Genomic DNA, 26,675 nt, shown 5'->3' with positions numbered 1-26,675 from the left:
AGGAAATATGCAAAGCCACAACAGGACCATTTTAATGCTGGCCCTCACAGTAGATTATACTCACTTTTGCTCCATTGTGGTGTAGCCACTATTTCTGGGTATGGGAAATGCATGCAACACACTTCCCTCCTTCCAAAATAATAGCACTGGTGCTTGGCAATTGGCCGTTCAGGCACCATGAACTGTCACATAGGGCAGGAGACAGTCCTCAGGTCTGTGGTAAACTATAAATTGCAAATTGTAGATGGCACACGGCTTCTTCTCCTGGCTTCCAGGGGCAAATGGAGTGACAAGAGAGTGCAGGGAAGATGAGTATAAGCTGCTCTGAAGACTGCCATTAAAGCGAACCTGTTGCTTTGTTGGCCAACTTACAGGTTCATTGTCAGACCTCAATTTATTAAAGTGCATTGATCATTAAAAAAAGAAAAAAACATTCTGAAGTGAACACATCCATACAGTGCCTGTATAAACCTCCAGAAGGTGTGTTAAGGAAGCCTCTGACCCTCCTCTTTCTACCTGTGTTCACTTTACCATATTGCATATAATAAACTGCTAAATGCTAAACCTTATTGTTTCCCTTTGAACTATGTACTATGTCAGGAATGTAATTAATGTGTACAAGCACATGTACTTATTCAGGAATGTCTGAAACTCCCATGACATCACTGACATTTGGATTATGTAAGTCAACAGGATAATGTTTGCCTTGGAGAAATAATCTTTTGTTTACCTTGACTTTTCCCTAATATAACTACAACCTAAAATAGCAAAGGAAAGTACCAAATTTTCATATCTAGAACCAAGCTAGGTAATGGCAAAAGGTAATGCTAGCAACAATAGCATGTAGGAGACATAATATAACTGCAGGTTTATAACTGCAAAATTACGTTATTTTATGCAAATCTATCCACCGTAATAATATTATCTAGATCTGTTGTTAATTTTTCGCTGTGCTGCATAAAGTCTGACTAAAAAGTGAGAAATACATATGCATAACTTAAAAGAAACCTGTGTGTAAAATAAAATTATAAAGCAGCAGCAGGTAGTGTAAGCTGTCAGCACATTCCTCATGTTGTAGAATCCCTTGCTCCTGTGCCACCCTGAGACCTCCACAGTCTCTTCACTTTCACCCAGTGGAGATGAGGCACCCTTCCTGTCCCAGAACACAAAGCTTGGTGACTAAGCAACCTATCAACAGCCCTAAATATTGTCACATGAAGGGCAGGGTACATTGTACTGCTAAATTGTATGTTATACCCATTTTTGTTATTTAATCCATGTGTCTCTGTGTCCATTTTGATCTTAATCAATGTAGTCTGTTTTCTGTTGTTTGCTTAATTTCCTGATAAATATCTGGTGATCCTGTCAGTCCTCCTTCCTCCCTTTTCTAATATAACCATGCCATGCATGTATGTAGATCCGTGCTATGGTGGTCAATTTGTGTCTCAACTCTTTCTTCTGGGAGATACAGGATGCTGTGTTGACACATGGCATTCCTGCATCTTCTGTAGTCAGCACAGCCCCCTCCCCAGCCCTCCCTGTTTGAGTTACAGTGGCTTCCACCAGGAACTTCGCTGTCAAACTGCAGCTGCTTGCAGTAAGTAGAGCAGTGCAGTTGGCTGAGAGCCAGAACCTACGCCAACTGTGTGTGACGTCAGTAACTGCCTGCCCATTCCTAGACTGTGAGCTTGAGAAAGTCGATATTTGCAAAGCCAACTTTGGAGGCTCCAGAGAGTGTCTAAATAAGAGGTTCTGCAGCAAGAGACTTATGCAGTCACATACCCAATGCTACTGTTTACTGTGTACTTTGTGCAGGTTTATTTTAGACAGATACATATGTTCGGTCAGCAATACAGCTATGAGGGAGGAGACAGTAAGCTGCTTTGAGTAGCAAGGGCACACTCTTTTTGTGCTCAGAATCTAATTTACAAGACCCCAAGCCAATTTATATTTAACACTGTAAAAATTAACTAGAACTTACTGGTAAAGAGAAGTTTTAACATATGAGATTTCAACAAGAATTATCAACTGGATTCTTGTTAAAGGGCATGGCAGGTATCACCTTCATAACCCTGAACGTCAGGTCTTCAGCTGTGAAATGACACTATAAAAAAACATCCAAAACCTTCAGCCTGCATCATAACTTTCATATGTACCACAGATTTCCCTAGAAACCTTTAGGGGACCAACACCTAGTGTACAACCTGCAAATTTAAGATCCCAGAATTATTGCAGCCCAAGACCTATCTATGCCAAAACTGAGCAGGGAGGTACATATAATTAATTTAAAAAAATGTATTAATCTCCCTTTAATCAATACTGAACACAAATGTAGGCTACCTATATATGAAACGAGCTGTGCAATAATGCTTATGATGTAATTTACATCTTTCTAGATGTTGAGTGTTACATTCCACAGGCCAGCTGCACAATGTTCACATCTAGAATAGGCACTGTAAAGGAAAGCCACCCGTTAACACAGACTGACTTACAAATTAATACACCCACATAAATTTCACATCCTTTTCACATGGAACTGAAATAGACACTGGTGTTATTACCGCCTGTAGGTAGAAAATCTCTGCACTAAACAAGTGGAATTCAAAAGGAAAAACCTGACATTAGACCATGAATATCAGAAGATTTGGATGCATTTTAACAGGACTGCCCACACATGATGCTTTAGAGAAAAATGAAGGAATGTGCTGGAGCGAAGGAAAGCAATTATGATCAGATTTAAAGCATTTTATAGGATAAAAAGCCCTGCTTAATGCAATGCACAGCTGAATGTAGACCAATACCAGTAAAACTCCTACTGGCTAATTTCATAACAAATTACAAAGAGCAACAAAGTGCATTCATACACAACAACCATTCAGAATTATATTTCACGGTTTGGTGCTAATTTGCCATCTCAATAATACTGATGCCAAAGTTATTTTCATTCAATACAATAGTCCAAAATCAACCAAACACCACTTACTGGCCTCATTATTGCAAACTAAAATCTATTTTTAGAGTATCTGGGTACTCCACTGAACATTGCTCCTTAATCTGCTACAGTGAAAAAGCTTATATCGATATTTTTATTTTATTTATTATTGGTATTTATATAGTGCCAACATTTTATGCAGTGCTTTACATATTGCACATTCATATCGGTCCCTGTCCTCAAGGAGCATACAATCTAAGGCCCCTATCTGACATGTATGCATACAGGGCCATTTTAGACAGGAGCCAATTAACTTTCCAGCATGTCTTGGGAGTATGGGAGGAAAGCAGAGTACCTGGAGGAAACCCACGCAAGTACAGGGAGAACATGCTAACCACTACGCCACTGTGCTGCCAACATTTGTGTTTTCTTTGAAATAGACCAAAGTACACCAAAGTTGACAATAAAGAATACAAAATGCATTTTCTGTATTTCTAAAAAATATATATATTTGCAACTTTGCTTCCATGTAAAACTAAAATATGTGAACAAGGCTCGGTACTACGCAATTTTTGATGTGGCTAACGTTACATTTGTGTTTTTCATTGTTGAATAATGGTTTTGCTTGGACTGATGCAGCTAGAAAAAGGGCAGCTAGTTGGGAATTTAGCATCTCCAAAAACATTGTGCAAGCAATACAAGATGCAGTGTCAAATTGGCTCTGAATACTAATTAAAACGTGCATTATGATTTTAAAAGTAAAGTGTTTCATATTTGCAGTCTCAGCCCTTACACGTTTTATTAAGCAGAATTTTGTGTGCTTATCCTAATCTAAGTCGGACCTGGTACAAAAGATGTCTTCATAGCTGAAGGGCCTATGACAAAGACACTGCTATCCTTTGATAAATGGATCCCTGCAGTGTGCTGTATCTCCTGTTTGACAAAGCTAACTTCTCATTTTAACTCCAAGGGAACATTGACTTAGGAAACACTACATTTTTATGCAACTTGTTAATTTGATCCTGAGATTATAGTAAAAAAAAGTCAAGCGTTCATTGAGGTGCTTTTCAGCCACTATACAATGTTTTTTTTTAAACACAATGAGGACATGTACCATATGTCATTAATGGTGTGTTTGAAAGAAGGCTTTTTAGTGTCCTATAGGATTCCTAGTACATGTTACTGACATAAGTCACTGTTACTAGATATCAGTTCATAAAAATAATGTAATATGAACTGCAGATAACCATGGATGCTGCGGTTTACTATCAGATATGAAAATTATTTTAGCATTTTTTTATTTTTATATGGTACAGTTACCATTGAAGGTTACCGAATATGAGTATATGGTAATTTAACTGGCATTTTTTACTGGCATTCTGTAAATGAGATGTGCAGGAGTATGTACACAGAAGTCATCAGAGTCTATGAAGCCTTTCCTTCCATGCACAGGCATTTACAAACAATTAAAAAAACTATATGTATGATAGGAAAGTATATGTAATTCTAAATGTAAAACCTATCTTTAGTGAAAAAAAGCTATACTTGCAGTATGGCCAATCAATGCTCTGAAAGCGTTAAATGCTTGTTTATGTCCGGGGTATTGTGGAAAGGTCTTTTTTTTACCTGATCCTCCTTCCCCTGACAATTTGTGCTCACCTCTCTCCCCTTTGCGCCTGCTTGTGGAGTGTTCTTCAGCATCCTCACATACAATGCAGGTCTATGGGCCCTGCATTAGACTTGATGAAGCCAGCAGGTCTTCGATCACCGGAGCATAGGGGGGAAGAGGGTATGGGAGCCTTGCAGTGTGGGGGGTAGCCTCATTGCAAGGGTTTTTTTTTCCTGGAGATAGGCTTTACAAGTTGTCACCAAAACAAAAAGTGAAATGGAAATTTTTCAATTGGGACACCTGTCTAGTAAAAAAAGGAGTTGTCTCCTTGTAGAGATTTTGTTTTAATTCCCATTGTGTCTCTGGTTCAGGAGGTGAAGGAAAATTGTGAGATAGAGACAGCAAAATATATACACTTAGGGTGTTATTCACAAAGCTGCCGAAGGCAGCCGAGTGAATAGAGCCGAATGCTGTTCGGCTATTCACTTTAGTCTCGTACGGCTGATTTCAGCCGTACATCGGCTAAAATCAGCCGAACATGCTCTGCATGTTCGGCTGAGCTGAAGTACAGAAGGAGTTCAACTCAGCCAATCCAACATCAGGATCAGCTGAGCAAAAGCTCCGGCAGCTCACTTGCTGCCATTCGCCCCTATTCTCATAGGGGCCGAACAGCAGTGAGTGAATAGCCGAATGACGCAGAGCAGCATTTGGCTTGGTTATTCTGCTCGGTACTCCCGAATAAGTGAAAAGAATGTTAAAAAAAAAGTTGATAAATAATTTAAGAACTTTAAAAAATAGGAAAATAAAAAAATACATAAAAATATTTAAAAGAAAAGAAATAAAAACGCTGCATGCCGACCTGACCACATGCGACCACAGCCAGCTAGCTCTGCCCAACTGTTTCCTATTGGCCGGCATCTGCCAGAGTCTTCTAGGAGGTCCCGGCCAATGAACAACTGGGCAGGGCTGGCCGCAATGCTCTACCCACGACAAATACAACAATGCAATACAAATCTGAATAAAACTTTGCATTAGCTGAGTATTGCTGCTTAACATGAGAGAACATATAGGAGGGAACTTTAGATGAAGAGCATACATGATGATAATGTGTAATGTTCCATCACATAGCAAAACATTTATGGCCAATGGCCTGCATTGTAATGTAATACAATGATATTGCAGGTTTTTCAGGAAATTGCACAGCAACGACACACCAGGCCAGGAAGTTGCATAATATCCTATCATAGCACATAACACCACAGGCTACTATAAATCAGATAACAGTAATGTATTAATATTCCAACTGCGATTGTAAATTGTGTTGACCTCAGCAAAATAAAAATGATACTTTCTTTTTTCGTTAGAAATAATAAATGGCTAGGGCCCAAGAAAGCAAACATTCTTTTTAAAGGTCACTTGCTTAATATAGAGGGTGCACTTAATTTTCTATGTAAGCAGGGACGCCCAATTCATTAATTAGAACTATGTTTCAGGTGGTACCCACCACTACCTTCTCATGTAAAGTTGACCCACGCCACTATTGATCTGATCCTCACTCAGCAACAGAAAGACACGTTTCCATACATCATCATGCACAAAGTTTAAAATAAAACTATGGCAGGCCATTAAAAAATATGTGCCACAACACTTAATTATAAGTACCTCTACCACAGTTTTCTCTTAGTCCCCCTCCAAAGTCCCACAAATAACTGTTGAGCTGCCACTGGATTTTGGATAGTGTACACTGTCATACAAAAGTCTTTAGATGTACTTAAAGAGATACTGTATATACTGACTGGAATGTCATGGTGGCTTTCATAAACTGTGCGGGGGATAAGCCAGGCGTTAGGAGGAATAATAGAGTATGCACAAAATAGCCCCCTAGGTGGATAAGGGGTTGGAAACCACTAAAACAGCATAAACCAAGATTTATTTTGAAAGCAATTGTGTGAGTAGGCTCCTTGCCTCAACTACTAAACACCAGTATCTGACAACAGTAAACCACTGCATCTGCTATGTAGATTGTCTGACAATTCTCATCAAGATTGTCTATTCTGTATGAACATTATAATTAATTTTACAGGCAGTGTCACACATATATATCAACACACATCATATCAGATACTTGTGAAGTAGAGAGTAGGGTGAGCATAGCTTTTCAGCTACACTGATTTCAGTATCCTAAATCATATAGTCTGTAAGACTAAAACTATTAGTGATTGAAAACTTGTCCAAGACATTTGTGGGACAGACACTGGTAGTTCAGTAAAAACCAAGCAGGAGTTATAACACTCTATCCATAACTAAATAAATAATTTAAAAAAACTTTGTGTGTACATGCACTTTACTTGGCAGATTCATAATGAAAAAAAAAGATAGGGACTATGACCTACTGCTGTTGACATCTTGCTCTCAGTGCAGAGGAAAACATGTCCTAGAGATTTGTGAACTGATACATTATTGAGGTAGATATAGAGGGTGCACGGAAAGACCAATATATCCCCATGAAAGATGGATGGGAAATATCTGCCTATAACTGGGGCTGTGTGACTACAGAAGTGCATGTGCAAACAAGCTTGAAATCTTCCTGTGTAATAACGAACAAGTACAACGGCCTAAAGCATTTGGTAAGACCCTTTGGGTCATCAGAAACAGCCAGTTATCACAATCAATGCTATCGGGATGTTAATGTGCATTCTTAGCATCAGACCCACTCTTTCGAGGGTCAAATGTGATTCATACAACAAACTAATTTCCAGGTATAAGGCCCTTATCAGTTTGGGCCAAGTTATTCTTTTATGTTGCATATGAAAATGACTAGTTTTATACTCTACAAAATATAAAAGAAAAATAAACCAATTACCAGTACCTTCGTGGCCGGTGTGAGGGGGACAAGAGAGAGGAGGATTATTGTGTAGGACGACTTTCACTATCACTAACGGAATCACTGCTATCTCTAGACAATGACTTATAAACAAGGAATCTATCCAATGTGACCTTGCGTTGTCGTTAAACAGACTCATCGCTCGCACTGCTACAGCCTTATTTGGGTGGTGCTTTTCTACAAAAAATTTGCTCTCATTGGATTCAGGTGTTCCGTGAAATTTCCTTGCTACTAAATATTCCACGGTCACCTGTTAGTGGTATTATAACAAAGTGGAAGCAACTGGGAACAACAGCAACTCAGCCACGAAGTGGTGGGCCAAGTAAAATGACAGAGAGGGGTCAGCGCATGCTGAAGTGCACAGTGCGCAGAAGTTGCCAACTGTCTGCAGAGTCAATACCTACAGACCTCCAAACTTTGTGTGGCCTTCAGATTTGCACAACAACAGTGCGTAGAGAGCTTCATGGAATGGGTTTCCATGGCCGAGCAGCTGCATCCAAGACTTACATCACCAAGTGCAATGCAAAGCGTCGGATGCAGTGGTGTAAAGCACGCCGCCACTGGACTCTAGAGAAGTGGAGACGTGTTCTCTGGAGTGACGAATCACGCTTCTCTGTCTGGCAATCCGATGGACGTGTCTGGGTTTGGAGGTTGCCAGGAGAACGGTACTTGTCTGAGTGCGTGGTGACAAGTGTAAAGTTTGGTGGAGGAGGATAATGGTGTGGGGTTGTTTTTCAGGGGTTGGGTTTGGCCCCTTAGTTCCAGTGAAGGGAACTCTTAAGGCATCAGCATACCAAGACATTTTGGACAATTTCATGCTCCCAATCTTGCGGGAACAGCTTGGGGATGGCCCCTTCCTGTTCCAACATGACTGCGCGCCAGTGCACAAAGCAAGGTCCATAAAGACATGGATGAGTCAGTTTGGGGTGGAGGAACTTGACTGGCCTGCACAGAGTCCTGACCTCAACACCTTTGGGATGAATTAGAGCGGAGACTGCGAGCCAGGCCTTCTCGTCCAACATCAGTACCTGACCTCACCAATGCGCTTCTGGAAGAATGGTCAAACATTCCAATAGACACAGTCCTAAACCTTGAGAACAGCCTTCCCAGAAGAGTTGAAGCTGTTATAGCTGCAAAGGGTGGGCCAACTCAATATTGAACCCTACAGACAAGGACTGGGATGCAATTAAATTTCATGTGCATGTAAAGGCAGGAGTCCCAATACTTTTGGCAATATAGTGTGTTTATATACTGTATATATGGTTTATGTTTTGTTTCCCTACATGTTACTAAATATACTTATATCACATTTGATATAGATATAATAGATCATTCAGATCAAGGAATACAAAAGGAAAGGAATTCACATTTACTCTACCATTACTCTGGCTAAAAAATAGATAATACATATAAAATAAATACCACAAATAACTGTTACTAGATATTTCTTATAGCATAATACATACTGATCGTTTCTATAACCTCCAATAAAAAAATTCTAATCAGCCTGCAAGCTCATGTAGTTACAGGAAGTGGGATGCATAATTTAAATAGCTGCAGAGGCTATCTTACTTACTACTGCAGTGGTGAGATCCAGCTATTGGCAGTAGGAATCTTGCCAGTGCATTAGGAGATGGAATAGAGCAGAATTATGCCAAAAAAATAGCACAGTAATAACGGTTAATAAAACAAAAAAGAGCGACTCTCACCTGCAGTATATGCCAGCACAATGCAGTTTATTCAGGAAAAGTGCAAGTCATTGTAAGCTGTAAGTCTTCATAAAAGCCGATTATTGATATGGAGAGTAAAAATATGTGACATTTTTATGGGTGGGCAAGGGGCATATAAGAATGCAAGAAAATGTATATTATAAAGGAAACTACTACAGCTCCCAGGATTAGTTGAGGTAAAGGCTGTCATGCACCCTACACCTACAATACTAAATCAAAGGCTGATGACCCTCAATACAGTGAGCAGAGCACATGTCTAATCTTTAGATTTAAATGAGGGACAATGATGCTGTGGAACACAGCACGATGATGCAATCCATTACTCTGGATAACCATATTCTTCACAGATGTACCCATGCTAGGACAAAGGTGCTACTTCAAGGGGAGGCAACCTTGGCACTACACCTGTGGTGAAACTACAAATTCCATCATGCCTCTGGATGTCATGCCTGTGGGTGCAATGCCTTATGGGACTCGTAGTTCTACAGCAGTTGGAGTGCCAAGGTTGCCTACTCATGTGCTACTCTATTAAGGCCAACAAATCGTGAATGAAAAAATGGCTGACATTTCTGTAAAACTGCATGCTGCTCCTCTGCTCTACTGCTACTGTGGCTACTTCCTGTGTCACTAATATTCTTATACATGAAGGTGCTGCTAGAAGTGCATGCTTGCAATCATTTACACTAAATGGTACCCAAGCAGATCAGGGCACAAATCGTATATAATGAGTGTTTCAAGCTTGCACTGATAATGTGTAGGCATGCATAGAGACTGCCTATAACATAAATATAAAATTCAGTGATATTTTCATGTATAGAAACAGGGCAGATCATCGAGCTCATGTACTTTTCAATATTTTAATTGTAAGAATAAATGACCATTCTAGTTTCATTGTTATATATATGTTAATGGAAAGTATAATATACTGCACTATACTGGCTATGATAATGGAATCCTCTCTGTACTTCGCCATACTCTGCATACATTCAACCTCATGGGCAGAAATGTGCAGGCTTTAAAATGATTAGCCAAGATACCAAAATTATAGCTGTGTAATCATTTAACCTGCTGAATGCATGTCTTATAACAAGCCCTGCTCTGCCTCATTCATTTCCACAGCATACAGATTAGAGAGAACAGCGGCAGCAAATAGAGGCAGGGCTGCATACAAACGATAACACAGATGTGCTAATTATACTCCTGCATTAGAAAATTGAACCTGCCAAGCTCTTCTGTTCATGAAATGAATGAGGAAACATGTTTTACAGTGACACTAAGTGGTCGCGTTCATTGGCAAGTATCAGCTTGCTATCCTCCCCACCCTTCTCCCCCGTAATCTAAAGTAAAATGGATACACCGACAGGAAGGGAAGCAGCCACAAATCTGCAGGTGACTCCATCTGCCCCAAGTGGCCATCAATAAAAGGCAATGTATTGAGGACTTTCATTGTTCAGCAGCTCCTTTCTAGAAGGTTTCAGCACCACTTGGATGAACAGCGCCCTGCTGACCTAGATATCTTGTTACTATAACTTGATAGAACTATTAAAGGGGACAGACTTTAATCTTACAACATCAACTGCTGCTAAGTAGCGCCTGACCGCATGTGATGAGCCTTCTTTTATAAAACGCAGAAAAACTGCAGCAAGTATAGTGCTCTGGAAACAATGTTTGAGAATAAGCAGCCGAGCTAAATCATATCAACAAATAGCAGATAGTATATTACAGTCTGATTGCATCTGAATGATTTCCAAAAATGTTAACCGAAATTAACTATGACATGCATGAAAAACGAACTGCTATGTTGTACGATATGGGTGGAAGGTGACCACTGGAAGGTGACAAATGTCACTGCACTGAGGGTCACATCTCTGCCCTGACCTGTGTGGTCCCGAAACACTGGATTATGCGATATTTGTGACGTTTTGTACAAATAAATGGACATTTTTCTCATTTCATTTATGGATTGCTGGTGATTTCCATCATTCATAGACTGTTGGGCACGGCGCCATCCGTGATTGTCACTGTGAGCACCACTATTGCCACTTGGACCGGAAGCGCTGTAAGGAGTGCAGGGGGACCTATTGTTTTCTGCATGCTTTAAGAAACGTTAGTTCAGAAAGCAAACTTCAACACGCAAAAGTGCTGGGCATTTAGTCCTGAAAATGCTGGAATAAAAATGATTGATCGCTCTTGTTTTTGGGGCTGTTAAGATGTCATACTTAGCTCAGCCTCAGTGCAGTGACATTTATCACCTTCCAGTGGTCACCTTCCACCCATATCGTACAACATAGCAGTTCGTTTTTCATGCATGTCATAGTTACATAGCTGATAAGGTTGAAAAAAAGACACAAGCTCATCAACTGCAACTTCTGTTTCAGTTTTATGTGTTTGATCCAAAAGAAGGCAATAAAACACAAGCAAAGGCCAATTTGCTTTAAGAGGGTGCAAAATTCTTCCTGTCGGACCCTCATACTGGCAATTGGATAAATGCCTGGATTAATCACCTATCAAATTTAGGAATCCCTATAGCACTGTATATTATGCTGATATTATGCTCATATTAAAGTGATATTAAAGTCAAAAGGTTTTTAAACTATTTCAAATACTGGTTAAATCACTTACAACGGAAGTTGCTCCTTGATGTTTGAAAGTTTTAGCTTCCTGTAGAATCAGATGGTTCCTTGAACACTGGCCCTGATATCCTGTTTTATGTTGGCTCCTTTCCCTTGCAGAGTCCTATGGAGCCACACTTGTGAATGCTACTAAGCTGTGTCTCTATAAACACACAGACACAGCAAGGTAAGCTAATTCCCTACTCCCAACTCCTCTTTAATTCCTTCTCCAAGCTAGTAGGTGGACAACTGATGGTGCTTGATCCAGATTTGTTATAATAAAAAAAAAAAACTGAGCATTTATTACTACTTTAAACCTATTTTCATCCAATCTTAATGCATGGTCATGTGTTTTTTTTAGGAACCTTAAAGTAACAAGGTTATTATAGTTTACAGTGTCACACTGGTTATAGGGACCAAATACTTACTGTATTATTGCTGCAGTTACTTCCAACAACGTGACTAGTTTTAACAGCATGACCGATTTTAGTCATCATTTCTTATGCAGAGTTTTCTTTTTACATACGGTATGTTTCAGAAGCACATTTTGGTACTATTAGAAATCTGCTGAATTATCACTGAATCAGTTACTAAAATTCACCTGTGCTTCAATTCACAAGACAATTACTAAAAAGGGATATGCGAGTTACTACATTACAGTTTTTCAGGCTGTCTGTGCTTACTTAGAGTCTTTACTGTCGTGGCACTGATTGTAATGCATTAGAAGTCTTATCATCTCATTTTCCTGATTGGTTTCAGAAATGCTTGTGTCCCGTCAAGGTCACATTGTAGATGATGCTGCAGTTTGGCAAGTCTCTGGTTACTCAGCATCGCCAGTTTCAAGCAGCTTTGTGCATTACAAATTACAGTCTGTCATAAGACCGATACAGATAAAGAATAAAATTCATTTTCAGCATAAAGTAGCTAAATATCAACAATTTAATCAAAATCTCTGGAAACATAAGAATGCATTGGGCTTTTAAGCACCAAGATTAAATAAATGTGAAATAAGCCTGGACATTTTTATCTGGTTATCATCAAAGAGGTGTTTGGGCTGTTTTTACTGCTCTTCCACACTCTACACAGCTGTCCACATCTATGTTAGGGTCTGGCTACCAGTAAAGCCTTCCACAAACACTAGCTGAAGGTTGAACTTGCAAAAACAAACCAATCACCTTTAAGTATTTATGACAGTTAATACATGAAGGAGCTATTCATGTTTAGGTCTATAGTAGGGATGCACCGATACCGGTATTTTGGTACCAAGTACGAGTACCGATAATTTTTTTCCAGTACTCGCCGATACCAATTACCGAGTAATGGAAGTCCCATTCAGGAAGCCAGGTGGCGTATAAAGCTCCAAATACTCGGAATCGGCACCGATATCGATACTAGTATCGGTGCATCCCTAGTCTATAGAGAGAGGTAGGAAAGGCATGCTACAGACATTTACAGGTCAGGCTAATCAGGAGGGTGTGTGCGTTGTGCTGCCTGGATCATTCAGTCGGACAACCAGCTCCTTTCACAGTGTACTTTTCTAAAACTGGCTAAATATTAAGAGAAGGACTTTCTGAAGTGAATATATGCTCAAATGTTAACATAACGTTATGGGGCATATTTATAGAGCAGTGAATGCTGATCACACGTTTACAGGTCTAGGTTTTGTTCACATGACCTCAAGAAGGACACAATGAACCAATAGAGTATAGGAGTAAAAAATACATGTTCACCTATTAAAAAAAAAAAAAATCCTCCCAGTCCACTCCTTTATACTCCCTTAATGGAGAACTATGAGGTGAGTGCTTTACACTCACCTCATAGTTCTAGCCGACCTGTGACAATGAGACTGTAACAGGTCGGCTCAGTAGATTGGGAAGTGAGCGAAGACATACCGGCGTTCGCTCACTTCTCGATCCTGTCACAGCTCTTTGCCGTGACAGGGGAGGGGCTGGATTCCCCCCTCCCCGAACGGACGGGGAGGGGGCGGTTACAGCTGGCTCTGCCTCTAGATTGGCAGAGCCAGCTGTCACTCACGCAGCTGGGCGGATCCAAACATAATTGTCGGGATATGTCTCAGCTGCGGCGTCTCAGTATACCGCGAGCTGCAGCTTGCGTAATACTGCGACGTCTCAGTATACCGTGAGCTGCAGCTCGCGGTATACTGAGCTTAGGGTGACGGGAGGATGCTGGTTTGTGTCCTCCCGTTACCCTAAGGAGAACTATGAGGAAAAGCCCTAACCCCATAGTTCTCCTTTAAGTCTACTAGCTGCCTTCCCCACCTTGCAGGTCTGTACTTTCCTCACCCAACAGCTGCAGCCTCCCATGCCGTCTACAGCCCGGGCCAGTAAAACAAATATAAGGCCTGCAGACTAACGTCCTATAAACTTAAGTGAGACATACCCATATAGCAAAAGCAACGTCTGATTCAAGTTTTTATGAATGGCAATATGTGAATCATGCAAAGGGAAATGCGTTTTTCCAGCTTCTTGTAGCTTTAGTAGCATTTTATACAATACTCAGTTAGGTGAGGTACAACTTGACGTCCCAAGCTAAAGTCTAGAAGTGCATAACTAAGTACTTTTGATTTCATGCTCATGAGATACCCAAAGGAATGGTACAGATATGTTCCTGTTTAAAGTCATGCTAATAGATAACTGACTTTCTTTAAATGTTGCCAGTCACAGGGTAGATCAGTGAGCTCAAACCGCACATTGAGGGGAATTTATCAAAACTGGATAAGACAGAATCGGAAGCAGTTGTCCTAGTCAGCTTCTATCTTTCATTTTCAAAGCCTAATTGAACAAACAGAAGAAAGAAGCTGATTGGTGGCTATAGGCAACTGCTCTAGATTGCGCCTACTCCAGTTTTGATTAATTCCCCTTTTTTATGTTCTCAGGCTAGCATGCAAAATAAGTACTGCAACAAAGATAGCAATCAACTCTAGCTTAAACATAATGCATGCAAACCGGCATTTAAAAAAAAAAGTATATATTGGTTGTTGCAGCAGCTGTGTAATAACAGTCTCATTGTAAGTATGAGGCCTGGATGAATGGAAAGGAAACATAGGTGGGGGCTAGTCATCCATCTTGATAATATCAAGATGGATAGCAGACAGTCCCTTGGTTCACCACCATATTTTCCATGATTTTAGTCTTTGGGAACAAAAAAAAGGGAATTAATATGCCAAGTCACATGCTGAATGTACTTATTTATAACACATGAGGCAAAGAACTTTATGGCCACCAATGGTTTTTGGTTATGAGAGGACAAAATAAAATGTAGCTGAGCAAACAATATCTTTAGACTAGGGTTTGGGGTATAATATACAAAACGTTAATGTGCTTTTCTAATTAAATGAGCAAAGAAGAGGCCTTGTATTGTCTTGCTCAGCCACTGCTCTTCAGGCGTTAATCTAAGGTCACATTGGTACTCCATGCAAAAGAAAAATGACTTCCTCTCCCTATCATCTGCTAGGTGCTTATTGTTGACCTCGGCAGCTCTTACTAATGATTGCAGGAAGGGTTTCACTTACTGGAGATTTGTTCTCTCCTTCACTGTATCAGGAAAGGAAATATTTTCTCATAGACATAGAGAAAAGACAAATCAATAATCTTTTTGTTTCTAATAGCCAGTGGAAGCAATGATCTGGCAAGCGGTATACCGATATCAGTGAGGTTCTCATGCATGCAGGTTTAAGCACCATCATTAGTTACACTTGAACATGCAAATGCTGTAAATGCTGGGCCACGTGTAAAACCGTTTCTAATAACCTGGAAGCAAATAAATTAATCTGCCACTAATCTAAAACATAACTGTCAGCTATATACATTATAACATTGTCTAAGCAGCATGTAACTAAATCATGTTGTGCAATACAGCACTGCAGCGTCTCTTGGAGCCCTATCTTTTCACATGTCCAAACAAATCTGCCATCTTCTGGGCAGATATAAATATTCTTCAGCATCTCTCCCAGCATTCTGTACAGTCCCATTACTGCCAACTATCCTGGGCTTGCAGGTACACTCCCCATTTGGTTTGATACAGGAATTCATTTTTAAGCTGCTCTGTTTTTTTTAACTAAATCTTCATGTTAGAAGTTACTGTTAAACATTATTCTCTGAGAGTATAGGTTAATTAACCCTTTTAAAAATCCTGACATGTCGAACACCTATTGTTTACTATCAATAAAGTGTTTTACTTCTGTACACTGTTCTGTAAAGCAGTACATATGGGGAATAACAATTGTTTCTGTGTCAAAGAGCACATGCAGATAAATTATATATCACATACTCTCCATTGTATTTGCACTCAAGTACATAAGAACATAAAAATAGCATTCTTAGTGATGAATGATGCACTCTTAGCCCTGGTTCACACCTAGGCGTATTGCATATGCGTGTCTGTTGCACGGTTGTCGCACGGTTTTTTTACCGCGGTAAAAAAATCGCGCAACAAACGTGCGTTTCCGAGGGCTACTTGGCTGTATCCCAATGGAAACGCGCAACAAGAACGGCCCAAAGTAGTACATGTACCTTTTCAGGCGTGGGCCGTTTTGTAGCGCGTTAGGGACGGGCCGAAATACGCCAAGGTGTGAACCAGAACCATTGAATACAATGGGATTTAGATGTTTGAGCGTTTTGTAGAGCGTTCGTCGAGCGTAGAACGCGCTACAAAACGTTCAGGTGTGAACGAGGGCTGAGAGACGCTCCAAACGCTTTCTGGTTGATAATTATGAACCTTCTTTTAAATATGTATAGGTATTTTAACTTGAACATGAAAAGATCATAATGTCACTTAGGAGAAATCAGGATTTTTTTTCTCACACATTTCATGGGATCATTTGCAAGAGGCTACTTTCTACAGTCACCATCCAATTGAACAGGGCTTTTAGCATCCCTGTGGTTAAACTGCGGCACCTTTCATGGGATGCAATCTTCCTACTGATCAGTGCTTTAAAAGATCTGCATTGGTTCCAATCAGGGAAACAAAGCTGTCTAATACATGTCAGCAGTTCCTGGCCTAGGTTTCCTCCTCTGCCAGCACCTTAATACAAGTGTGGTGGTGGGACAAGGAGAAACTGATTTACTAAAGGTGTTGGGAAACTTCACTCAATAAAATGAGTGAAGAGTCACATAAAATGTCCAATCATGACAAAAGCAAATTTCTGCCTCATTCATTCACACATCATTGAGCATTCAAGGTGAACAAGAATTTGCTCTGCACATGATTGAATAAATGAAGTGAATGTTTTGATTGAGTTAAGATTCTCAACTCCCTTGTAAATCAGCCTCATACCCTCTATGTCAAAAAACAGGATCTGTTTTCAGGCAGAGCCACTGATTGGATGGCTCAGCTTTAATGGTGCCCTTTGATAGAGAGCATGTGTGGCACATGGTTGTGTTTGGTCACCAGATTTTTCAGTATTATTTTTTAGCAGCTTATGTTGCAAAACAGCAGATGAGATACCAAACAGAGAAGCTTTAGATCTGGTTTTGGGTCCTTTCAATGTTAAACTGTACAACAATCCTGTAATTTGCAAAAATATGTTTTTTTGTTCTAGTTCAGAATAAAGTGGGGAAGAGTTAGCAACCCTGTCAAGTTTCATCTGTTATCTGTGTCCCCATGGGAGCTTTATTCTCTCCATTTGCAATAACCACCGTCACCGGGTTTGAAAATAATGTGAAACACAACATTCTACAGCTGTCACTGGAATTGTAGTAGTGAAGAAATCCCCTAATATGGACAAATATCCCAGTGACAGCTTTCTAAGGTTTTCCATATCTGTGGACAGGTTTCTTCTTGCTTCTTTTGGTGTATACAGTGCAGAAAGTGAATGGAAATCTCCCAATGACACATACAGTGGACATTAAAAAAAATAATGGCAGCGGTTTTAACCCTTCCTTAGTCTATCCAAAACTAACAGCAAGTTTTGGCTTTAGATAGTCCTTAATGAAATCAGTGACTTTGGTTTGATTAAACTAGCATTTTAAACATATCATCCTGCATACAGTTCTCTTTCACTGGATTTGTACAACCAGAATCTTCATGTGTATACAGTAGATTAGTCTTACAGTCACTTAGGCAAGGTGTTTTCTAATTAACACAAACCTCCCCCACTTAATAACACTAACTTTGCAAAAGAAATCTCTGTAGCCAACCCAATGAAGTTATTTATAGTCAGTTGCCTCAGTTTTCTGTTACTCCCCAGTCTCACTGATCTGTCCTCCTCTCAGGTCACAAACCTGTGCCGCCATTTAGAAAAAAAAAGGCACTTTTGGCTTGCTCCTTCCTTACTCTCTGTTGGACCAATGATGTCAGTGTCAGATTTGTGTACAAAAAAAAAGCTTTTTCCTGAGATCTGACAAGATTTTGCAAAATGTTGCAAGATCTCAGTAAAAAGCCCTTTTTCTCTACACAGATCTTGCAGTGTACCTGGAAGACACTGGTGATGTTGCCTTCCCAGTCAGCAGCTATGAGGCAGTGGTGGCCTAGTCAGTAAGTAGTGAAAAAATAAATAGATATTTAATGCTTTCATTTTAAATATCAGTATGCAGAACTCCATGCACAGGAGATTTATGTGTTTGGGGGAAAAGGTCTGCTTTAAAGGACTTCCCTATATACACTATCTGTGACACTGCAGGAAACATTGTATAAACAAAACATAGGAAAACTAATTCCTAGGTATATGATTATATAAGCCTATATACTTGTACTATTTCCTGTATTGGCCTTACTCCATGTAACCATCAAACAAGGTATTGAGTGAAGTTTAGCAACTTATAGCAGCCTATTATAGTTCAGTGTGATGTAAATAAGATAAACAAAAGAAGAATAGCTATTAAGCACTGTGTGCTATTGCACTTTTCTGCTTGCCTTGAATAAAACTGTATTTGTATAGCAGTGGCTAAATAAAATCAGAAAAATATGTTTTATTTGATTGCCACTACACAATAATGTGTCAAACAAACAACATGTTTCTTCCTTAAGTCATCAAATCATTATATATTATATTATTGCATATATAAAAAAGCCTTTATTTTAAAAAACAAAATTAAATATGTTTTCTTACGTTGTGCTATGGTGACGTTGACTCTCATGCTGTCATTTCCCAGCTGGTTTGACACGGTACATTTATATTCTCCAGCATCAGCATCTGAGGCCGATGTAATGTGGAGCTCTGAAGATTTTCTGTGGAATCAAGAATTTTACAGTAATTGGCCATCAAAAAAAATCTTACAATAATATAGCTGATGGAAAGCGAGATACAAAGAATGTCTCACATTTCATATACCTTAAATCATTTATTGTGTATGAGTTATTAAATGTAGTACTACTAACCTATATGAATGTAATCAAGGTTAATACGATATAAACAGAACATACACCTGAGAAGAATCATCTAGTTGTGTAAAGATGGACAATTTTGTTCCATTTATTTGATCTAAACAATGATTAACAAGGCAAAATGTCCTCGTGTTTTATTCAAGTTTATCACCTTTATCTGTAGGCACTGATTGAATAAAGATCTAATGTTGCTTGTTCACATTTCTTTAAAAAGTAAGCAATTTCCATGGTTGTACTTAATTTTTCACATGACTGGTTTAGTTTAATATAGAATCTAGATTAATGCAAGCATATTACTAAGGACAATCAAAAATTACCACTGGTTGTACATCTTACAACCAGATATAAATCTCTATTTTATAATGTCAATGTATAGCTGTTGACAACAATGCTCTTTAATAGGTTCAGTGTCAAAGTAGTTCTTTCTAGACTGAGCATATTCTGTAACCTATCCAGCAGTGCTCAAAGTTGAGAATCTAAAGCTGTGTATCCACTATAATGGTCAGCGAGCAGAATAGGCAGATGTGCATCAATGTTAATAGAGCAACCAAGGTTAACATGCAGATGTTATATATACATGAAGGCTCCCATAAATCTTTTCAATAGTCCTGGAGTCTTCTATTAGAATTTCTAGAGTGTGGACAAAAATGCAACTGCATAAACATTTAAGTCAGACATTAAACTATGACATGTCATATAATTCATCATGTTGAAGCCCAATAAGAGTATCAATCTTTAAGTGCTTGTAAATGGGTACTTGGGCACAAAGCAGGCCCCCTAACAATACTAGGAATATATCTTGTTTTAATGCTTCCAGTGAAATAATACTTGTCAAAAGGAACATAACTGTATCTTCTATTTTTTAGCACTTAGATCATGCATAACACTTCGTAATCACTTTTATTTCATGCCGACACTGTGAATAGTCCAGACATCTCAGTTGTATCTCCCACAAGAAAAAAGAAAGAAGAACAAACACAAGTAAACTTACTTTTTCTTCCGTATCTTGATATTGACTGGCTTGCTCTCTGCTTTATTTTTTCCTCCAATTTCTTTATCTTCTTTGAACCACTTAAATTTTAGACCAGGCTGTTCTGATACCACTTCACACTTGAGTATTAGCTTGTCTCCTTCCGTTACAATTTGACTTTTAATCTCTTTTAGTCTTGGAGGTGAAGCTGTAAAAGTGAAAAAACAGACTGAATCAATATCATAGGAAGTTAGGAGTTAAACATAAACACAATAACATTCTAAGCAGTTTACTTTCTCTTTCAAATAAATATGCATATAAATATTTCTAGGTACTCATAAGATGCACATTTAGTTATTGGCAAAGCTATTTTCCTAACCACTGGACATAAGTAAAACCTGGTATTGTATGGTAATGTATGCTTCCAGAATTACCTACAGCTAGCTATTTCATCAGTATCAAACATGGACCGTAGGGAGGAATTGCAGAGAAGAACTTTGTGGCCTGGAGCGAGGACAAAAAGAGAACAGGTATCTAAGGGGGGGGTCGGGCCTTTATTCACTTGAGAAGGTGGTCCTGTGGGGTCAGAGGGGCGGAGCTGACCCATCAGTATGCTGACATGAGGTGAGCCAGGAAAGACAGGTTCTATCTCCATGTGTATAGATCCGGGATTCCTATCAGGAGATTTAATCAATTTGCTACACTGGTGGATTAAAAAAAGAGACAATAATCATCAATGTGATTTTCAGCACCCAGTTTAGAGGTGCATATAGGGGTACACACATAACACGCCAATTACCGATCATGATAAGCCCATCTCATACTTATATAGTCATCATTACCATCTTATATCTCTAGATGAAAAGCTCACATATAAGGTTTTATGTTTATATCCATCTCACTGATATATTGAACTCAGCAATAACAAAACAATGTATACACACGTTATATTATTCTAGTATTAAACCAACACAAAAAACTATAGCAGTGATTTCAAGCACAGGTATGGCCCAACAATACCTGCTTTTAGTTTATAGCTGAATAACAATGACTGAATAAGCATAATTATATGTATACTAACTATCCGCTTCAGAAGATCTAAAAGAAGACAAAAACACTGCAGGTATGGTACCTCCTCACAAGAAAACAACTCACAACATATATGACCACCATCTAATGCTTTTATGTTTACAAAACCAGTGCCAAAAACTATAATAAGGTAGCAGTCCATCCTACAATGTGACAGGGATTGAGAACACAATATTGAACACATTATGAGCACACATTGCATCTCAATGACTGGCCAATAAAACATAGCCACATATAGAAAGAAGACTCATTTACCTATAATACAATGTATGTCAAACCAAAACGTTTTTTTCCTAGTTGAATGGATAAAGGGGAGGAAGGGTTAGAACTACTGTTGAGTTTATACTGCTATCTGCACCACACTTCCTGTCCTGCAGACAATGTTTTACCAGACAGGAGGTGAGGGAATATATACAACAGGGCCATAGAATCAAAATATGACAGGAGGGGCCTCTTCCTACTCAAGAAAATAATTCTGATCTCTATTGTTGGAGAGCACCCCTTGCTGTCTACCTTATAAAATGTGTCAGTGGGACAGAAAAAGAGTATACATTTTCCTAACAGAGCCCTAGATAGTAGTATAACTTGACAAGGTTTTTACGCTTTAGGGCCTCATTCACACTGAAATCGGCCTGCACTTACAGCCCTGCACGCAGCACGTAGCTGTATCGGAAACTCCTAGGAAGGAAAGGTGCTGCGTGTGATTAGTATGCAGCCCCAGTCCTTCTCTATGGGACTACGTGGCTGTACACTCCCCTACGCTCACCTGCCCTGCGCGTCCGAACGGGTGCGGGTGAGAGTACTCCTACGCTGACAGGATGGATCCTGTCTGCGTCCGAGCCAGGAAACATGCACCCCTACGGACCTGCACTTGAGGTAGTTCCATAGAGAAGGACGGGGGCTGCGTACTAATCACACGCATCACCTGTCCTTCCCGGGAGCTACCCAATACGGCCCTGCACGCAGCACGGAGCTGTACGTGCGGGCCGATTCCAGTGTGAATGAGGCCTAACCCTGTAGTTGTGTAAACAGTCCATGTATTTAAAACAGAGGTCAAAAGCCACCTCTTTAAAATGCTGTAGAGCTCAGTTGAGGTGAAAACCCATGTGGGCAGCCTAAAGACGACAAGGAAAACAACAGGGGAATATTGTATAAAGTAGAAGTGTTGCATATGAAAAACAAAAATTAACTCTGTGACTGCATTTATTCTTAATACACATGACATAGGTTCATATTCATTTGGTCAAAACTAATTTCTGCTTAAATCAAAACTTGTTTCATCATTTGTTACTGATATAACTATTCAGCCAGAATATTATGGAACGCACAGCAGGTCTAGGAAATTCATAGCACAATACTATTTTATTGCATGTATACTATTTTCCATTAGAGAAATCTCATTTCAGAGACAGACAGGAGATAAAAAAAATCTTGGTCAGTGGTAATTCAGTTTGATTTGTATTCTCGTATGGAAATGCTGCCTCTAGGGAAAAAGGGTATTCTTTATAGCTATTGTTCTTGTAGGCATTTTATTAAATAAACAATGACATTATAGAAACACAATAAGCTATAGAACTCACTACTATATCTACTGTCTTTCCATGCTTACAAAACTGAATGTCATTACAATATTACCATTAAATATGACTGACACACCTAGGGGCGATTACTGTCAAGTACAAATCAGGCTCACTTCTAACCTTGGGCTCCACTGTAAGACGTGGACCAAAGCTTGTGACATTATTAAAAATACCTATGCCTACACAAATACCAAGCTGAAAAGCCTCTTCTAGATAACAAACAAATGATAATGCTTCCACTAGTGTAATAACAGAGAATTAAATAAGGATTCTTACATTTGTATCAAAGCCATGTTCAAGGCAGGCCTGCAAAGCAACAATGATAATCTTCTAAAGGGCGATATGTTCCAAATGTACTGTCTATATTGAGTTTGGGCGTAAAGCTGAACTCCAAGTTCAAAAAAAGAGCCACAAAGGATATAAAACAATTTTGTGTATGTCAAATTACTTTGCAAACCAGGTTTTACTTAAAAGTAGAAGTGATATCATCACTGTGTTGCACATAGCCTGCAGGTCCTCCCACTACAGGCTGCCTGCAGAAAACTACAGGAGGGGGATGGAGACAAGACCAGTCACCCTGCACCAGGACAGAGAGCCGCAGTAACTGGTCCTAATTACGGGAAGCTGCACACTGAATTAATGCACAGACCTGAAAAATAATGCACCAAGCACACCAAGATTTAAGTAAGAATACACATGCCTTCAGCATTTAGGCAATATTTGCTTATCACCTTTAAAAAGTTGCATTAGCTGCCTGACACAAGATGCCTTTTACTTTTCTCCCTCGTATGTAGGACATGTTTCAGAGTGCTATTATGTGAACAGAGTTATTTTAAACAGATTACCAAAGCTTCCTGTCCCATTATAATGGCATGAGTAATTTGTAATTAAAAATTTGTAATTTGTAATTACAAGTATTTGTAATTTTTAAGCATTAGCTAGTATGTCCCAACAACTAACTTTGCTCATTAACATCTGAAAATGATAAAAGTGAAGAGAAGAACAGCTCATCTAACATTATTATCAACTCCATTTAATAATTACAGATGATGCAACTGTTAAATCACTATTTTCCAATATTTTTAGAATGGAACTCTGGTCTATCTAAACAAATTAAATACATTGTTTATGAATACATCATCAAATGTATGATTTAAATGATTTAAATGAATGCAGTATAAGTGCCTGAGTTTGTATTGAATTAGCCTCTTGCATTCTACATTACAGCAGTGCTCAGAGCAGTGCACTGCTCCTCATTTTACTGTCCACTAAAAAGGATGGGTGTGTGGAAGGGATACGTAAGTGAAAGTGAAACCACAGTAGAGAATAATCAGGTTCTCCCCTTAGTCAGACAGGACTGTGCAGTGTGTCAGAGCTATGTAAATATCAAAACTAGATCAAAAGATTTTTTGGAAGGGAAAACAGCTTTCATATTCATATTTTATCTATTTAGCCATTTGGCAGCTTTAAACATTGCATTACACATCTGTCAGTAAAAAGAACCCCCAAAATAGAGGTTTTGTTCTGTTACTACTTCATAAACAATATTAGGTATATAAAAAGAGGTTTGTTTTTTTTTCAATCAAAGTAAAAGGTGCTACTTCTTGAAACTGCATTTAGGATTAGAATTGTGGATAATTACAGCTATCGTGTACAAGGACATTTAACTCCCCCGTCCCAAATGCCCCATAGCCATATGGAGTAACAGTTGTTAACACTTACCTGACCTGAAGAAACATCTGCTCCAGGCAGTGGTGGGTCACAAGAGCAATACCTAGACATTGTTTGCAAGGTCTATGCTGAAGGGTGATTGACTGAAGAGACCGTCAATCAGCAACTCAGCCTGAACTCTGATATAACTGAGATTGGTTAAGGGCATAATGTATCAAGCAATGGTTTGATACATTTATGTGGTCATACCACACATGCCATTTAAGATGTATAATCAGCTGTTAGTATGTGTATTAATACCCCCGATTTATCAAAGAAGGAACATTTCCAGGAATTAATAATGTGCAACATTTGTTGCCTGTACATTTTTAACACCTCAGATTTTTCCCTCAGTATGTGAAAAAGCAAACGTAGGGAGGTGTTATTACTAGTAACCCAGGTGAAATATTACTATGGCTCAGGTCTAACACAACTCCTGTCATTATTTTTAACCATTTATTTGGTTGCCAGTGCAATGTTGTTACAATGATTTCTAATAATATTATAAATTGGGCATCTGACACTCTCGCAGCTTTCTTACTTTGGCCATAGCATCCTGTATGCCTTGCATGCTGGACTTGTATCACATCATTACTGCCCTCACAGTTATGACATAATTGGATGCAATATAGACCATATCAGTCATTCTTTTAGAAAAAGTCACCAGAAGCCATAATAAGCAGTGATGTACACAGATCCCCAGGGTCTGCTTGTTCGTTCCATCCAGTTTGGAAAGCCTAAGTACAGGGGTCCTTCTTGAAACTATGGGGTTGATTTAATAAAGGCAAATAAGCTGTTCACTTTGAAAGGAAATATTTCCTTAGCTTAGTGAATGTGGTGAAGTTCTGCTGACCTCCATCATCCAATCATGTGCAAGCAAACATATTTTTTTGTTTATTTCCCCTGCACATGATTGTGTATTCTTTGGAAAGCAAATTTTCGCCACATTCACTAAGCAAATGCAAAATGCCCTTGCAAAGTGAATGGCCTGTCTGCCTTTAGTAAATCAACCCATGCAAAGTGAATGGCCTGTCTGCCTTTAGTAAATCAACCCATGCAAAGTGAATGGCCTGTCTGCCTTTAGTAAATCAACCCATGCAAAGTGAATGGCCTGTCTGCCTTTAGTAAATCAACCCATATGCTAATGCTGTCACTGTTCCTAGTTGCAGTTTAGGTATATTATATGTGCTAACCTCAAATAACTACAGCAATTATACTGTATCTATAACCACAATATGCAGAAGATGAGCAGCCAAATCAGGGTATTCCGGGGTATAATGTAATTTTTGTGGATAAGCTCACCCACTTCTACAAACGCATCCAGATACATATAAATATACATTCCTTAGCTTTCTATGTAACAATCAAACGTCCTGTAAAGTAATCAAAAAAGTACACATTCAGCATCTACGCATTAGTATAATTCTGGCAGTTCTGAAACTATTCTCAGCTGAGGCACAAACTTGGCAAAGGTAATTATTTATGTAGCTTTAAGGAGTTTTATATTTCTAGCACAGAAAAAAGTGCACATCAGCGGAAAGTAGATTTTATCAAGTGATAAAAGGTCAAGTTTTGCTGTCAAGCTGTACATCAAAGGATTCAGTATAAGGTATGCCGGATTACTGCTTCCCAAGTTTAACTGCTAAGTGTATAGAACTGAAAGGCATGATATATCACACATAACTTTAGCATGTATGACACTCACAAAGTGTAAAATTAAACAGGATGAGCTTTTAATCTTAAATTCCTTGTTAAAAAAACCCAGCTGTCTCTTTCTTTTGATTATGTACTATTTCATAGCACAAAAGTTGAAAGCAAAGCAGGACTTGTTTCTATGCTATGCTGAAGGCACTGAAAATAACTCCTGCGTGACAACTTACAGAGAAAGAGTATGTAACAGAGATAAAGTGAACTTAGATTTTCAGTCAAGCCAAAAATCATCAGTAAACTTACAAACCACGTTAATGAGGACCTGTACTGTGAAAGATGAGAACAAATGATGAGTCACCAGCACTTCCTGTAGGCTCCCTGTAGCTGATTTTTCTTAATCCCTATTTTTCCATATGGTTTCATCTGAACAAAATAGTCAGGAAAGGGCAATAAGTCACTCTTTTAACTCATTTATTTTTTGTCTAAACTTTAGCATGAGCTATTGCGCTGTGTAAACAGACTTTTGTTTTTCAATAAAATAGAAATACTTTGCCTATAAAGCACA

At 39.0% G+C, this 26,675-nt stretch overlaps 1 protein-coding gene across 5 annotated transcripts in view; it reads right to left on the bottom strand.

Annotated features, from left to right (window-relative positions):
• NRG1 (neuregulin 1) overlaps positions 1–20,289 on the bottom strand; it is an 89,622-nt gene extending 69,333 nt beyond the window's left edge. For 4 of the 5 annotated variants that reach the window (XM_018576848.1, XM_018576849.1, XM_018576851.1 and 1 more), the window contains exons 1-2: positions 20,099–20,177; positions 18,837–18,955 (exon numbers count right to left, since the gene is read on the bottom strand). In XM_018576848.1, the coding sequence (XP_018432350.1) occupies positions 18,837–18,864 (28 nt within the window). In that variant the 5' untranslated portion in view covers positions 18,865–18,955; positions 20,099–20,177. Of the gene's footprint in view, positions 1–18,836; positions 18,956–20,098 lie in introns of all 5 variants that reach the window. The other variant, XM_018576852.1, reaches the window with a different exon arrangement.
• Between the last annotated feature and the right edge of the window lie 6,386 nt (positions 20,290–26,675).

This window comes from Nanorana parkeri, unplaced genomic scaffold (assembly GCF_000935625.1).
Source record: "Nanorana parkeri isolate BGI_ZX_2015 unplaced genomic scaffold, ASM93562v1 scaffold78, whole genome shotgun sequence".
Lineage (NCBI taxonomy): Eukaryota > Metazoa > Chordata > Amphibia > Anura > Dicroglossidae > Nanorana > Nanorana parkeri.
This window is presented reverse-complemented; position numbering and strand designations above follow the sequence as displayed.